The 17,278-nt window shown below is 45.4% G+C and overlaps 1 protein-coding gene across 1 annotated transcript; it reads right to left on the bottom strand.

Moving 5' to 3' along the window:
- Positions 1-2,556: 2,556 nt before the first annotated feature.
- Positions 2,557-13,119, bottom strand: TEKT4 (tektin 4). Its single transcript, XM_058849984.1, has 6 exons — positions 12,601-13,119; positions 9,642-9,712; positions 8,208-8,351; positions 6,981-7,203; positions 4,453-4,607; positions 2,557-2,886 (listed from the first exon to the last, which is right to left on the bottom strand). Exons 1-6 carry the CDS (start codon positions 13,117-13,119, stop codon positions 2,667-2,669), a joined length of 1,332 nt encoding a protein of 443 aa, XP_058705967.1. The 3' UTR covers positions 2,557-2,666.
- Between the last annotated feature and the right edge of the window lie 4,159 nt (positions 13,120-17,278).

Genomic DNA, 17,278 nt, shown 5'->3' with positions numbered 1-17,278 from the left:
GCTCCCGGCCTCCCTCTCTCCAGCCGATCCAGTCTGAAATAATTACAATCATCTGACAAATTTTCCCTGTTTTCCCAGGGATGAGACATTTCCACTGCAGACAAATGGGTCCTGGCTGTTCCTCGGGAACATCCGTGCGCTCCGACGGCACAGGGAGTTAAATGGAGCCTGGGAAATAATCTCATTTCTGCCTACTCTGCTTTTCATTCCATTTTCCCTCCAGAGCAATTATCCCCAGGAATTGAATCACAGGGATTGACGCCGCCGCTCCCTGCGGGAAATGTGGGAAAACAACCGGAACCACGGCAGGGAAAGCAGGGAAATGGTTTGGGAATGAAGGGAAAAGGGACTGGGAAAGGGAATTCTCCCTGTAGGGCAAAACTGCACTGGGATCCTTCTCCAGCTTCTCCCGACATTTTCCTGCCCTCGGCAGGGTGGGAATGGGATTAACCCTCCCAGGCAGAGGAGATGCTCCTAAAACCAGAATCCTGGAGATTTTTAGAGTCCTTTCCAACCCAAACCGTCTGGATTTTATGGAAAAATGGAGCCATTTCACTGGAATTTCCCAACCCTTCCCCCTCCAACTTTCAAACAGGCTGGGAATAAAATCCCTCTTATCAGTGGAGGGTGATAAATGCTGGGATATTTGATAAATGTGTCGGGATAGCTGATAAATGTTTGGATATTTGATAAATGTGTCAGGATAGCTGATAAATCTGTTGGAATATTTGTTTAAATGCGTTGGGATGTTTGGATTCTTTTTTCCCAGCCCATTTTTTTCACTTTTTATGGATTAAAGGCTGAGCTTTCCCACGCTGAGCTTTCCCTTTTTTTTCCCAAGGTTGGGAGGGGTGGGAGCAAAACTTTTCTGATTGGAATCCTGGGAAAAGCGGGATGAAGGTTGCTCCAGGGTTTTCCCTTCAGTCATAATCCGATAAAATAGAATTATTCCATATTACAAATAAATTTAGCAGCTTGAAACAAAAAGAGGGAAGGTTTAGATGGATTTTGGGAAGGAATTCCAGGCTGGGATTGGATTCCCAGAGAAGCTGTGGCTGCCCCATCCCTGGAATGTTCAAGGCTGGGGAGAGTTTGGAAAAACCTGGGATAGTGGAAGGTGTTGGAGCTGGATGGGCTTTAAGGTCTCTTCCAAGCCCAGTCATCCCAGGATTCCATGATTTCTCCCTCAGGATCCAACATCTGGGCTATCAAATGGAATCATGGGGAGAAATCCATGAAAAACCCCAAAGGACAACCCAAACTCTTGGATCCCAAGCCCTCATTGACATTCCCCAAAAAATGGGAGCAGCTTTTATCAGGAATAGCAATTCCTGGATAATTCTGAATCCTGTAACACAAAATCCCAGGAATTCCAACACCACACCCCTCTGCAAATGGCCCTGGCCAGGAGCTTTTTTGTGGGAATTTTGCCTTTAAGGAATTTTTTTCCCCATTTTGAGCAGCTGCTTTTTAAAGGTTAAAATATCCCTGTAAAACAGGAAATGATGGAATTTTGGTCTGGTCGTTTTTCCCTGTTTTTGGACACGTCACACATTTAACAAGTGCCCAATAATGGCTCCGTGGCATTTGCTGGGGGAGCTGATGCAGATAATTACGGATAAAATTATGGATAACAGCTCATCCACAGGCTTTGCTTCCAGGGAAAAGCTGGAACACAGCTCCATTCCACATCCCAGCGCTGAAGTGGAAATCCAGGACTGCATTCCCAAGCTGGTTAAATTTTCTTGGGTTTTTTTTTTTTCCCTTGAATAATTAATCACCTGGAAGGTTAAAAATCCTTGGATTCATTTCAGCAGGTGCCATGGATTGGGAGTGGTTTTCCAAAGGGCAGATTGGCATCAAACCTGGAAAATACGTGGAAAATTTGGGATTTTTATTAATAATGTCTGAGCAGCTTCAATTCCTTGCTGAGTTTATTACTCTCACTTCCAGCTATAAATATTTTATTTCCACCTGGATATTTTTATTATTCCTAATAAATATTCACTCCTATTTAATCATTAGGATGAAATCCCCAAAAATAAGCACATGTGCTATAGACAGATTGCAGAAGAAATAAATTTATTTAAAGCAGGTTTAAACTCTGGTTTTATGGATTTGTTGGGGAAAGGAAAGGAAAGGAAAGGAAAGGAAAGGAAAGGAAAGGAAAGGAAAGGAAAGGAAAGGAAAGGAAAGGAAAGGAAAGGAAAGGAAAGGAAAGGAAAGGAAAGGAAAGGAAAGGAAAGGAAAGGAAAGGAAAGGAAAGGAAAGGAAAGGAAAGGAAAGGAAAAGGAAAGGAAAGGAAAGGAAAGGAAAGGAAAGGAAAGGAAAGGAAAGGAAAGGAAAGGAAAGGAAAGGAAAGGAAAGGAAAGGAAAGGAAAGGAAAGGAAAGGAAAGGAAAGGAAAGGAAAGGAAAGGAAAGGAAAGGAAAGGAAAGGAGCAAGGGGAAAAGGGAGAAAAAGGAGAAAAAGGAGAAAAAGGAGAAATTTCTTAAAGCATTTTAACCCAAATAGAAGAAAACTGAGTGAACACAACACTTCAATGAATAATTTCTCAATTTATTTCGTATGAAAGCTCACAGATATTTTTTTCCACACTTGCCAATGGCTCAACAGAAAAGAAGGAATTGTGTTTTTCTCCCGGATTCTGCAGGGTGGGTACAGAAATCACTGCTTGTAACTCGCCACCTCCAGGTCCACGGGGTAGCGAATTCGGTAGCCCATGCACTTCTGCCTGTCGATAAAAATGCTGTTGGCTTTCACAGCGATCTCCTTCTCCAGCTTCATCCTCGTCTCCTCCAGGTTCTTCAGGTTCTGCTCCGATTCCATCAGTTTTCTCTTCAGGGCCTCCAGGAATACTGTGAGCTCTTCCACCTCGCTCACCAGCCTGCAAGGGAAAAATCAGGGGGAGGGGATGTGGGATAAGGGATTTGGGATGAAGGTCGACTACAGAATCCAAAATTCATCAGGGAAAGGCATCAGAAAAATCCAAAATCGGATTTGGGATAAAGGTCAACTACGGAATCTAAAATTCATCAGGAAAAATACCTCGGAAAAATCCAAAATTGGATTTGGGATAAAGGTCAACTACGGAATCTAAAATTCATCAGGAAAAATACCTCGGAAAAATCCAAAATCGGATTTGGGATAAAGGTCAACTACAGAAATGAAAATTTATCAGGAAAAATACCTCAGAAAAATCCAAAATTGGTTTTGGGATAAAGGTCAACTACAGAAATGAAAATTTATCAGGAAAATACATCAGAAAAATCAAAAATTGGTTTTTGGATAAAGGTCAACTACAGAAAAGAAAATTTATCAGGAAAATACATCAGAAATATCCAAGAGAATATTGGATTTGGGATAAAGATCAACCAAAAAATTGAAAATTCATCAGGAAAAGGCCTCTGAAAAATCCAAAATTGGATTTGGGATAAAGGTCAGCCAGAGAAAGGAAAAGTTCTTTCTGACTTTGAGTAAAAAAAAATTGAATGTTGTCAGGTAGAAAACAAAAAGTTGTGAGGTAAAAAATGAAAAGTTGTGAGGTAAAAAATGAAAAGTTGTGAGGTAAATCAAAAGCTGGGAGGTAAAGAATCAAAAGCTGGGAGGTAAAACACGAAAGGCTGAGGTAAAAAATGAAATGTTGTGAGGTAAAAAATCAGAAGTTGTGAGGTAAGAAATGCAATGTTGAGGTAAGAAATGCAATTTGGAAGGTAAGAAATGCAAAGCTGTGAGGTAAAACATGAGAAGTTGTGAGGTAAATCAAAATTGTGAGGTAAAAACATGGAAAGTTGTGAGGTAAAAAATGAAATGTTGTGAGGTAAAAAGTGAAATGTTGTGAGGTAAAAAATCAAAAGCTGTGAGGCAAAAGATGAGAAGTGAGGTAAGAAATGAGAAATTGTAAGAAATGCAACATTGAGGTAAGAGATGCAAAGCTGTGAGGTAAAAAATGAGAAGTTGTAAGAAATACAATGCTGAGGTAAGAGATGCAAAGTTGTGAGGTAAAAAACGAAATGTTGTGAGGTAAAAAATTAAAAGTTGTGAGGTAAAAAATGAAAAGCTGTGAGGTAAAAAATGAAAAGCTGTGAGGTAAAAGATGAGAAGTTGTAAGAAATACAATGTTGAGGAAAGAAATGCAAAGCTGTGAGGCAAAAAACAAAATGTGAGGTAAAAAATCACAGCTTTTGAGCTGTGAGGTAAAAACATGAAATATTGAAGTAAAAAATGAAAAGCTGTGAGGTAAAAGATGAGAAGTGAGGTAAAAAATGAGAAGTTGTAAGAAATACAATGCTGAGGTAAGAGATGCAAAGTTGTGAGGTAAAAAATGAAATGTTGTGAGGTAAAAAATGAAAAGTTGTGAGGTAAAAAATCCCTGTGGGGTGGCAGAGGAGCGCCGCGGGAGGTGATTAATTAACCGAGGAGGGCTAATTAATTAATTTAAAAGGGTGCCCACCTGAACTGGGGCTCGTCCCGGCACAGCTCCACGTTGGGTCGGAAGGATCGGTCGTAGAGCCGGGTGTGAGCCACCTTCAGGTGAGCCTCCTTGTCCCGGATGGCCTTCTTCAGCCTCGCAATGTTGGCCTCCTCCTCGCCAATGTCCTTCAGGATCTGCACGGGAAATCCAAGGAAAAAAGGGTTCCAGCTGATGAGAAATGCCATCCCCAGAAAGATCTGGTGGTGGTGAAGCGTGAAGGTTTTCACCATCAGGCTGGAGAATTAACGTAGAGCAAGAATAATTTTCATTTTAGATGATAATCTGATTAATTTTGTTTTCTTCTTGGGGATTAAATATGAGGATTAAGGTGGGTTTGACCTGTTTAGTTTTATTATAATAGAAAATCAGTGAATTTTTTTAAAATTTTTTATTATTTTTATTTTTTATTATTTTTTATTTTTACTTTTATCATTTATTTTTATCATTACACTGAGAAACAGTGAAATAATTTTTATTTATTTTTATTTTATTTCTTTTATTATTAAATATTTCACCCCAATGTGGATTACACCTTTTTTTTTTTGAAAGAACCAATTTCCCATGAAACCAGAATTCCATGGAATCCCACGGAACTCCATCCCAACAAAAAGCACCGAGAACTGAACCAGAACAAAACAAAACCCTGAAATCTCCCTGTATCCTAATCTGACACCAAAATATTTCACCCCCACGTGGATTAAACCCTTTTTTTTTGGAAAGAATTAATCAATTTCCCATGATGCCAGAATTCCATGGAATCCCATAGATCTCTATTACAACAAAAACTCCCAAGAGTTGAACGAGAGCCAAACAAGACCCTGAAATCTCCCCATATCCTGCTCTGACACCAAAATATTTCTCCCCCAAGTGGATTACACCATTTTATTTTTAAAGAATTAATCAATTTCCCAAGATGTCAGAATTCCATGGAATCCCACGGAACTCCATCCCAACAAAAACTCCCAAGAGCTGAACAAGAACCAAACAAGACCCTGAAATCTCCCCATATCCTAATCGGGCACCAAAATATTTCACCCCCACATGGATTAAACCCTTTTTCTTTGAAAGAATTCATCAATTTCCCATGATGCCAGAGTTCCATGGAATCCCATGGAACTCCATCCCAACAAAAAGCACCGAGAACTGAACAAGAACCAAACAAAATCCTGAAATCTCCCCGTATCCTGATCTGACACCAAAATATTTCTCCCCCACATGGATTACACCATATTTTTTGGGAAGAACCAATTTCCCATGATGCCAGAATTCCATGGAATCCCACGGAACTCCATCTCAACAAAAACTCCCAAGAGCTGAACAAGAACCAAACAAAACCCTGAAATCTCCCCATATCCTGCTCTGACACCAAAATATTTCACCCCCACGTGGATTACACCATTTTATTTTTAAAGAATTAATCAGTTTCCCAAGATGTCAGAATTCCATGGAATCCCACGGAACTCCATCCCAACAAAAACTCCCAAGAGTTGAACCAGAACCAAACAAGACCCTGAAATCTTCCTGTATCCTGCTCTGACACCAAAATATTTCTCCCCCACGTGGATTACACCATTTTTTTGGGGAAGAATGAATCGATTTCCCACAATGCCAGAACTCCATGGAATCCCATGGAACTCCATCCCAACAAAAAGCACTGAGAATTTAACAAGAACCAAACAAAATCCTGAAATCTCCCCATATCCTAATCTGACACCAAAATATTTCTCCCCCACATGGATTACACCATATTTTTTGGGAAGAACCAATTTCCCATGATGCCAGAATTCCATGGAATCCCATGGAACTCCATCCCAACAAAAACTCCCAAGAGTTGAACCAGAACCAAACAAGACCCTGAAATCTCCCCATATCCTGCTCTGACACCAAAATATTTCTCCCCCACGTGGATTACACCATTTTATTTTTAAAGAATTAATCAATTTCCCAAGATGTCAGAATTCCATGGAATCCCACGGAACTCCATCCCAACAAAAAGCACCGAGAACTGAACAAGAACCAAACAAAATCCTGAAATCTCCCCATATCCTGCTCTGACACCAAAATATTCCTCCCCCACGTGGATAACACCATATTTTTTTGAAAGAACCAATTTCCCATGATGCCAGAATTCCATGGAATCCCACGGAACTCCATCCCAACAAAAACTCCCAAGAGTTGAACCAGAACCAAACAAGACCCTGAAATCTTCCTGTATCCTGCTCTGACACCAAAATATTTCTCCCCCACGTGGATTACACCATTTTTTTGGGGAAGAATTAATCGATTTCCCACAAATCGATTTCCCACAATGCCAGAATTCCATGGAATCCCATGGAACTCCATCCCAACAAAATGCACCGAGAACTGAACAAGAACCAAACAAAACCCTGAAATCTCCCTGTATCCTGCTCTGACACCAAAATACTTCACCCCCACATGGATTACACCGTTTTTTTTTGGGAAGAACGGATCTCCCTGCCGCCAGAATTCCATGGAACCGCACGGACTTGCTGCAGGTGCTGCTCCAGGCGGAATTTGACGTCGTCCAGCTGGCGGCAGTGGCTGTCGAAGGCCTCGTTGACGGCGGCGCGCTGCATGCGCAGGTCCTCGGACGCGTCGTGGATGATGTTGTTGATGAGCGAGCGGAGCTGCACCGACGCCAACTTCTCCTGCTCCGCCCTGGAAATGTTGTCGTGGCTGAACTGGGCCCAGGATTTGGGTGTGGAGGCGCTGGAAGAACAAGGAATGGGAAAAAACAATGGGAGTTCTGTCACGGTTCTTTTCTTGGAAAGGCGGGAGCAGCTTCTGGTTGGTTCAGCTGGTGTTTGCAGTGTTGGTTTCTTGTGAGGAATAAGGTGAATTCCCACCAATAAATCAATAAAAATCATCCAACAAATCAATAAAAATCATCCAACAAATCAATAAAAATCCTCCAACAAATCAATAAAAATCATCCAATAAATCAATAAAAATCATCCAACAAATCAATAAAAATCATCCAATAAATCAATAAAAATCATCCAATAAATCAATAAAAATCCTCGAATAAATCAATGAAAGTCCTCTAATAAATCAATAAAAATCATCCAACAAATCAATAAAAATCATCGGATAAATCAATAAAAATCCCTGAATAAATCAAGAAAAGTCCTCAAATATATCAATAAAAACTCTTGAATAAATTAATAATTTATTCAAGTATTAAGTACATTAATTATCCTTAATTATCTAATTATAATTGTATACTTAATTATAATTATGTATATAATAAATTAAGTATATTAAATAATAATAAAATACATAAAAAAACCTGGGATCTTGGCAGTCTGGAGAAGGGAAGGATCCAGGGAGAGCTTCCAGGACCTAAAGGGGCTCCAGAGGAGCTGGAGAGGGATTTGGGACAAGGCATGGAGGGACAGGACACAGGGAATGGCTTCCCATGGAGAGGAAGGGATAAGTGGGATATTGGGAATTCCCTGGAAAGGTGAGGAGGGGTTAAAAATTCCCAGAGAAGCTGTGACTGCCCCTGGATCCCTGGAAGAATCCAAGGACAGAGTTTGGAACAGCCAGGCATGGTGGAGGGCGTTGAGGTTGGAACTGGATGAGCTCCCAGGAATCCAAATATTCCACACAGGACATCCAGCACAGCCTTTCCATCCTCGGAGCTGCCTGGATCCCACCAGGACTGAGCGTTCCAGGTGTGTTATCCCACCAAGATCCTGGGAATGACTCACTCCTCCTCAAACTTGACGGAGCTGGGGTGGAACTGGACGTCGGTGCTGTCGCTGCGGTAGCCGACGCATTTGTCGTCGATGTGGAACGTCTCCACCTTGTCCGACCAGTCCAGCTCGCAGTTCTCCTTCTGGATCCGATTGGATCTGCAAAGTTGGGATCACAGCTCAGCGGGGAGCAAGAGAATTCCCAAGCCATCCTTATTTGGGAAGCGCAGCTCCACCCTTGGTGCTCCACAGGGAAACGAGACCATGAAACTGTTTGCGGGCTGGAAAATCCCAAACTCTCCCTCCCCTGGAAGAGGAGCCTGACTGAGATGGAATATTGGGAAAAAATTCCAGTGGGAAGATGGGGAGGCCATGGAAGAGAATTCCCAGAGAAGCTGTGGCTGCCCCTGGATCCCTGGAAGTGCCCAAGGCCAGTTTGGAGCACCCCGGGATTGTGGAATGTCCCTGTCCGTGGGACTGGATCATTTTTAATGCTATTTGGATTAAAATTGCTGCTTTGTCGTTAATTAGAGTCACACATCGCTCATTTAATCATAATTATAATTATTCTAATTTCAAAAGCCTGGCGGTTGTTATCAGCTGATAACACCAGGTGTCACTGTCAGACAAGGAATTGGGAATTCTCCTGGAAAATGGGAATACAATGGGGTTAAACGCGGCAAAAATGAGACTAAAATGGGGCAAAAGTGGGATTAAAATGGGGCAAAAAAAGGACTAAAATGGGACAAAAATGGGATTAAAATGGGGCTAAAATGGGGAAAAAGTGGGATTAAAATGGGGAAAAAATGGGGCTAAAATGATCTTAAAATAATTAAAACCCCCCAAATTAACCTCATTAGGCTGCTCTCATGCTGTAATTAATATAACAGAGCTACTTTGTATTAATTGGCATTTACAGCCATTTTTTAAACACTGATATTTCTTTGAACAGGTATAACTGGAGCAGATTAAAGGATTTTTGGAACTAAAATAGGAATTAATTCCTTTATTCCGATGGATTTGAGGATACAGTAAAGTCTTTCCAAAAGGTTTGTTAGAAATTCCAAGCAAATAATCCTTTGGAATGGCAAGGAACACCTGGCCTGGCACAGAAATTCTGGATTTAAAGTTCACACTGACATCTGGTGGCAAAAAAAATTCCTCTTGGGAAGCTCTTTGATCCCAAAAATCCCTTTAATAATACAAAGATATTCCCAAGGAGATATCCAGAGAATCTTTTTGTAGCAGGAAATAATAAATAAATATTTTTACAGCATATTTTTATGGAATCTAGTATTGGAAAACAAATCCAACACAGTTCTGGAAAGCAGGAAAATCAAAATCTACCTAAAAATCCAGAGTTTAAATGGAATTCCCACAGATCCTGAGATCTGCATCCACCTTTTTCCCAGGAATTGTTTGGCTGAAGGATCCTGGGGAATGTTTTACCTTATCTGGGTGGTAGCTTGGATGATGGTTCTTTTCAGAAGATCCCGGATATCCCGGATAAGATCTGCTTCCTAAAGAAAAAATGGGAGAATTCCATGGATCCGGAGCAGGAAACACAATCCTGAGGAACAACTTGTGGATAAATCCTGACATTTCCTTATCTACTCTCACTTTGTTATGGGAAAACCTGGAATTTTGGAGTCAGCAGATCCCGAGGGAACTTGTCTCTAAACCTACGGAGGCTGAAAAACCTGGAATACTTCTACAGCCTGGGAATTCTGTGGGTTCCATGGAAAAGTCCGTGAGCTATCCTGTTAGGGAAGGAATTGTTCCCTGGCACAGATTCCCAGAGAAGCTGTGGCTGCTCCATCCCTGGAATGTCCAAGGCCAGGTTGGACAGGGATTGGAGAAACCTGGGATGGTGGGAAGAAGTGGGAATTGATGATTTTTAAGCTCCCATCCATCCCAAACCGTTCCAGGATTCCACAATCCTGTCAGATTAAACAGAATAAATTAATTCCTTGCTCGGTTTTGAGATAGGGAAAATCCAGGGGATATCCCCATGCCTGGAACTGGATTCATCAATGAGATTTAAAATCTTTTCCAACCTAAAATTTTCCCTGAATTTTGTAACAATTCCCAGATGGAATTGGGAGAATTGTTAATTCCTACACCAACTCTTCCCTGTTCATATTTTTAACTGGGAAAACCTCTTCAATATTGATTATAAATCAGAAATTCCACACAATTCCCATTCAAAATATTCCCAAATCCTATCATGTCCTCTCTGTGGAATCCTAGAATATCCTGGGTTCGGAAGGATCCACAGGGATCAAGCAATTCCTGGTTCTTCCCAAGGATAATCCCAAAAAATCCCAGCAGGTGCTATTGTCCAAATATTTCAGTTGGATCCCTTAAATTAATATTAATTATTATAATATATAATATTATAAATAATATATATATTATTTATATATATAATAATATATTATATAATATATATATAATATATATATAATATATATAATATATATATTATATATATTATATATATATTATATATATAATAATATATATAAATAATATATATAATATATAATATATAAATAATATATACTATTATAAAATATATAATATTAATTATTATAATATTAATTATTATAATATATTATATTATAATATTATTAATTATTATAAAATATTAATAAAAATAATCTCTTTTGAATATTTAATGAGTGGTTTAATGAGTGGCTGATCAGGAACTGGTTTTGACTGGAGGCTGCAGGTGAACAATCATTAATTAATTGACGGGATATTGGAATATGTATTTATGGGATATTGGACTGCTATTCCAGGATGGAAAATACCCTGGAAAACACGGATTTTGTATGATCCAGCACAAGAACGACGCTGGAATTTGACAGGAATCTCAGTGACAGGGTTGGATCGTCACCTTGGCAAAACTCAGGGAAAATTAATGACAGAAACTGACAAAATTTGGACAATTTGAGGGTGGGAACAGCCAAGGAATATCCCAGCGTTCCCGAACCTTCGGAGTGTGGAGTTTTCAAGTGGAGGGGATTTCAAGGTGGGTGGAGAAGGAATTTCTGACAGGATCGGGGTCTTGTGGTGCTGCAGGAAAACTCCGGACTGGTTCTGCTGGGCTCTGGGCTGAGGGAGGGATCGGCTCTCCCCCAGCCACTTTTCAGAGTGATTTGATCCCTTCACAAAGTGACTTGAAACACTTCACAGAGTGACTTGATCCCTTCGAGAAGGGATTTGAAACACTTTACAAAGTGATTGGATCACAAAGTGATTTGAAGCACTTTACAGAGTGACTTGAAACACTTTTTGAACAAAGCAAGGACTTGAAAAAAAATCCTTGGAGTGACACCGGGAGTCCAGGAAGGGGCACCAGGAATGGCGGGAGACACTTCCAGCGTTGGAAGTGAACATTCCACTCATTGCTGCTCCGCGTTTCAGCGCTGGCACCGACAGGGCAGCAGACCCAGGGTGGCACTGTCAGGGTGGCACTGCCAGGGTGGCACTGTCAGGGTGTCACGGTCAGGGTGGCACTGTCAGGGTGTCACTGCCAGGGTGGCACTGTCAGGGTGTCACTGTCAGGGTGTCACTGCCAGGGTGTCACTGTCAGGGTGGCACTGCCAGGGTGTCACTGTCAGGGTGGCACTGCCAGGGTGGCACTGTCAGGGTGAAACTGTCCGGGTGTCACTGTCAGGGTGTCATGGCCAGGGTGTCACTGCCAGGGTGTCACTGTCAGCGGTGTCACTGCCAGGGTGGCACTGTCAGGGTGTCATGGCCAGGGTGGCACTGCCAGGGCTGTACCAGGGTGTCATTGTCAGGGGTGTCACTGTCAGGGGTGTCACTGCCAGGGGTGTCACCAACAGGGTGTCACTGACAGGGTGTCACTGACAGGGCTGTACCAGGGTGTCACTGTCAGGGGTGTCACTGACAGGGTGTCACTGTCAGGGGTGTCACTGTCAGGGGTGTCACTGTCAGGGTGTCACTGTCAGGGGTGTCACTGTCAGGGGTGTCACTGTCAGGGTGTCACTGTCAGGGGTGTCACTGTCAGGGTGGCACTGTCAGGGTGTCACTGCCAGGGTGGCACTGTCAGGGTGGCACTGCCAGGGTGTCACTGACAGGGCTGTACCAGGGTGTCAGTGTCAGGGGTGTCATTGTCAGGGGTGTCACTGTCAGGGTGTCACTGTCAGGGTGTCATTGTCAGGGTGTCATGGCCAGGGTGGCACTGCCAGGGCTGTACCAGGGTGTCACTGTCAGGGGTGTCACTGCCAGGGGTGTCACCAACAGGGTGTCACTGTCAGGGGTGTCACTGCCAGAGTGGCACTGCCAGGGTGTCACTGTCAGGGTGGCACTGTCAGGGTGGCACTGCCAGGGTGTCACAGCAGTACCATGGCTGTGCCCAGCCTCAGGCCGTGCCCACCTTCAGCAGCTGCCTCTCCACCTCATCGATCACCAGGTCCGGGGGCTGCCGCCGGTCCCGGCACTCCAGGTTATCGATGACAACCGCGTAGGGCACCTCGGTGGCATCGAGCGCCCGCTCCAGCCGCAGCTTCTGCGCCGCCAGCAGGTTGGTCTCGTTGTCCAGATCCATGATCTCCTTCTGCAGCTCCACCCTCCAGAACTGGATGTCCTGCAGCCGCTGGCCCAGCGTTGCTCTGGAGTATTCCTGGGCTCGCTGCGCGCTGGCGGCCGCCTGCTTCATCAGGTGCGCGGCCTCGGCGCGGCCCCGCTCCGCCTCCTCGCCCGCCGACACCGCCTTGGAGCAAACGCCGGCGTTGCGGCGCTGCCACTCGGGCACCTGGTACTTGGCGGTGCGGAAGCCGGCCATGGCCATGCCGCAGCAGGAGCGCGGCCGCTCGCTGCGGGCCACATGGCAGATGCTGGTGGGCAGCGGGCAGGAGGGAAGCACCGCGGGCCGCGGCTCCTCGGGCTGCGCCATGGCCGAGCCTCCCCTCAGCGCCGCAACCGCCGGCTGGGCGGGCACAAGGGGTGATGGACGGCCTCGAGAGCCAATCAGAGAGAGGGTAAGCGCTGAGAGCGGCGCTGATTGGTTGTTGGGGTGTGTGGGCCCGCCCCCTCAGTGCACGCGGCTCGTTGCCATGGTGACGGGGACGCGGTTCCGTTCGACCGGGAATGGTGAGGGGGAAAGGAACGGGAAAAGGGGAAAGGGGGAAAATGGGGGAAAGGGGAAGAAGGAGGAAAAAAGGGGAAAAAAGGGAACACCGGGAAAAGGGAACACCAGGATGAGGTACTCATCCCAGAGCTCCTTTCCTCATCCCGGTGTTCCCGTGTCCCTTATCCCTGTGTTCCCGTGTCCTCATCCCAGTGTTTCCCTGTCCGTCATCCCGGTGTTCCCGTGTCTCTTCCCGGTGTTCCAGTCCTCATCCCGGTGTTTCTGTTCTCATCCCGGTGTTCCCATCCTCATCCCGGTGTTCCCATCCTCATCCCGGTGTTCCCATCCTCATTCCGGTGTTCCCGTGTCCCTCCCCTGTGTTCCCGTCCTCATCCCGGTGTTCCTGTTCTCATCCCGGTGTTCCTGTCCTCATCCCGGTGTTCCCATCCTCATCCCGGTGTTCCCATCCTCATCCCGGTGTTCCTGTCCTCATCCCGGTGTTCCCGTGTCCCTTCCCGGTGTTTCCCTGCCCCTCATCCCGATTTCCCTGTTCTCATCCAGGTATTCCCTTATCCCGGTATTCCCTCATCCCGGTATTCCCATGCTCCTCATCCCAATGTTTCCCTGTCCTTATCCCGCTATTCCCGTGTCCTTTCCCGGTTTTCCCGGCACTCCCATCCCTGCAGGAGCCGCAGCTCCAATTCCCCGTCTGGAGCAGGGAAAGAAACCTGGAGCGATCCCAATCCCAACATTCCCGGCTGGCCGCTCCCGGTGTGGAGGGATCGGGCACATCCAAGGGAATTTTGGGATGAAGGAAAGTGGCTGCGCCAGAGGGAGGAATTTTTATCCGGGCTGGAGCGGGATTGGAACACAGGGATTCCATTCCCGGCTTTCGGAGCGGGAAATGCTCCGGGATAAAGGGAAAACTTGGATGTGCTGGGATTTGAGCCAGGAAATTTGGGATTTGGGGAAGGAATGGGGGGATTTCTCCTATTCCAGGTGCTGCTGGATCTGATCCCAGTGCTGTGCCTGGAGTTTTGGGGGGTCCGGACATTCCCGCATCCCACGGCTCCAGGGGGAAAAGGCCGCATTCCCAAATTCCTGGAGCTTTGTCCCGGCAGGGTGGGGTGTCCGAGCCCTTGGATCCCACGGGAATTGCTGAATCCAGGGAATCGGGGCTGCTCCCATCCCCGAATCCAGCCCCACAGGCAGTCCTGGCCCATCCCGCTGATCCTGGGATCGGAGGGAAGGCCAGAATTCCTGGGAGCTCTTGGAATTCTCCGGCTGCTCCTGTGGGGCAGGAAAAGAGTTGGAATCCGCAGGCGGCCAAGGACAAAGTGATGGAATTCCAAATTTCCTGGATACAAAATCCAAGGGAGAAACTCCCGGGGCGGGCGGGGGGGGGGAGGGTTTGAAGTTGATTTAATCCCTATTTTAACCAAATCCAGGGAAAATCCTGTTAGAAGCTCAGTGCGGATTTTCCGAGCCCAGGGAATGTTCCATCCCAGCCAGGGAATCCTCTGGATCAGCCGGATTTGGGAGCACAGAACAGCTGCAAAAATCCCTTTCCCTTCCTTTCCTTGGGAGCTGCAGCTCCGGGAGAGTTCCTGGAGCTGTTCCAGGCACGGATGGCTCTGGAAAAAAAAAAAAACCTTTGGAATTCTTTTCCTTAACCCTCTTTTCAGGAAAAGAGAAGGATTTCCAAGTGGATTTAAATTGGGAGGCTGGAATATTCCCTCTTCCCTTTCTTCCCTCTTTGCCTTTATTTCTTTGGATTGAATTCCTTATTTTCCACACAGGGATCATTCCTTGTTTTCCACACAGGGATCATTCCTTGTTTTCCAAAGCTTCTTTCGGGAAGGGAAAAGCAGGAAGGGAACGGGAGCTTCCCTATAAAATATTCACGGGCTCAACTCCGCTGGAGCCTCCTGAGGAATTTCGGGATCTGGGATAATGAGGCTCCGCTGCTCTTCCCGCGTTTCCGCCTCCTCTCGGCTCATCCTTTATTCATGTGCCCTTTCCATGACTTTTCGGGATGGCTCTTCCTGAGGGAGCTCTGGATCCCTTTGTTCCTGCTCGAGGAAGGGAAAACACCGCTGGAAAATTGGGAGATGGGAATTTCCTCGGTGGGATTGCTTTGCATTGGATGGGATTTTCCGGAGCATCCCGTTCCAGCCCTGCCGTGGACATTCCGGAATTCTTTCATCCCGGCCTTTCACTGAAGGCTGGAAAATTGATGGGAAAGAAGGAGGAATTCCTTTCCTCCCGGAATCTTGTGGAGCCTCCTGGAAAAGCTTTCCTGGAAAAGCTTTCCCATTCCAGGAGGAGCTGGAGGCTCCGGATCATTCCCAGGATGGCTCATTTTGCCCTTTTCCATCTTTTTGTTTTATCCCAAAATTCCCCATTTTGTGGGATTGACTCTGGAATGGTGAGGCCAGGACGATCCTGGATTGCTCCTGAAATTGGGAAACTCATCCCATTCCAACCCCAGCACTTCCCATTATCCCGGGGCGCTCCAATCCTCATCCAACCTTTCCTTGGGCGCTTCCAGGGATCCAGGGGCTTCTCTGGGAATTCCAGCCCAGCCCCTCCCACCCTCCCAGCCAGGAATTCCTTCCCAAAATCCCATTTTTCTCTGCCCTCTGGCAGTTGGGAGCCATTCCCCCTTTTCCTGTCATTCCATACCCTTGGGAATGTCCCCTCTCCATCTTTCCCGGGGAATTCAATCATTCCCACCCAGCTGAGAGGATTTTCCTGGAAAAACCAAACTGAGGTGGTTTTATCCCACTTTTTTTTTTTTTTTATTTTTTGGTGCCGGGAATTCTCCATCCTTGGAATGGCAAGAGGGAAATCCAGGAGAGTGGGAATTCCAAGCGAGGGAAAAACGGGATAACACCAGCGGAGAGTGGGAGAGATTCCAGCGGGAGTGAGGTCAGCGGGAATCCTCGGCAGGAAAACCCGGCTGGTTCCCATGGAAACGCCCAGGATTTCACACTCCACCGCTTTAGAGCCGACATTCCATAAAAAAAACCGGGAAAAACCCAGGGAGGGAATCCTGAGGGAACCCCGTCCAGCACCTCTTTCCTTCATGGAATGCCTGGATAAACAGGAATATTTGGGAGAGGAGCAGAATTCCCGGGAGCTGTTCCGAGTTCAGACACTTCCAGGTGATTTTTCCAAGATTCCAGAGGGTTTGGAATTGTTTTGCCTTGGGATAATCAGCGGCACAAGGAGCTTGTTGGAAATTAAAGGAATTTTAAGGGATAATGAAAGAAAATTCAGGGCAAAAGGGAATAGGGGGAGCTTGGAGGTCAAAAATCCATAAAATTCCTGGTTTTCTTCTCGGGAAAAAGATGGAATTCCTGGATTTGAGAAGTAAAAAGGAATTTTAAGGAGGATTTTTCCATCAATGAGTTGCCACAGGCAACGGGAATTCCATTCCCTGAATTTAGGAATTCCTGAGTGGAGCAGGGATTCCCTCTGAGCAGCAAAGGTCATGGAAGAGAGAAAATCAGGGAATGCAGCTGGAAAATCCAATGGAAAATAATGAAAAAGGCAGAATTCCTGAGTTTGAGCTGTTGTGGATCTGGAAGGGCTGGAATTGCAGGAGAAAATGGGAAGGGATTTTCTGGGATGGGTGGGAATGGGAATTGACAAAAATCTTCCAAAATTGATCCTCGAAAACTCAAAATAATCCGGATTTTTTGGGGATGATTCCCAAACTCCAGTGTCAGCACTGGGATGGGCAAATCCAGGGAGAGAATTCCAAAAGAAATCCATGGATTTAGACAGGAGCAAGGATGGAATGGGATTGGGAATTTTGTTATTCCTTATCTCCTTTGGATCAATTTATTGGAGCCAAAAGATCCCCAAAATCCACTGGAAACAGGAAATAAACCAGGAATGAACCCCAGGGACAGCCCGGAATCTTGGGAAGCTGCTCCAAGCTTTCCCTGGGAATCCTGCTGGAATGAAAGACCCCCTG

This window comes from Poecile atricapillus, chromosome 14, assembly GCF_030490865.1.
Source record: "Poecile atricapillus isolate bPoeAtr1 chromosome 14, bPoeAtr1.hap1, whole genome shotgun sequence".
NCBI classification, from domain to species: Eukaryota; Metazoa; Chordata; class Aves; order Passeriformes; family Paridae; genus Poecile; species Poecile atricapillus.
The sequence above is the reverse complement of the archived record's forward strand: the minus strand, read 5'-3'. Positions and strand labels throughout refer to the sequence as shown.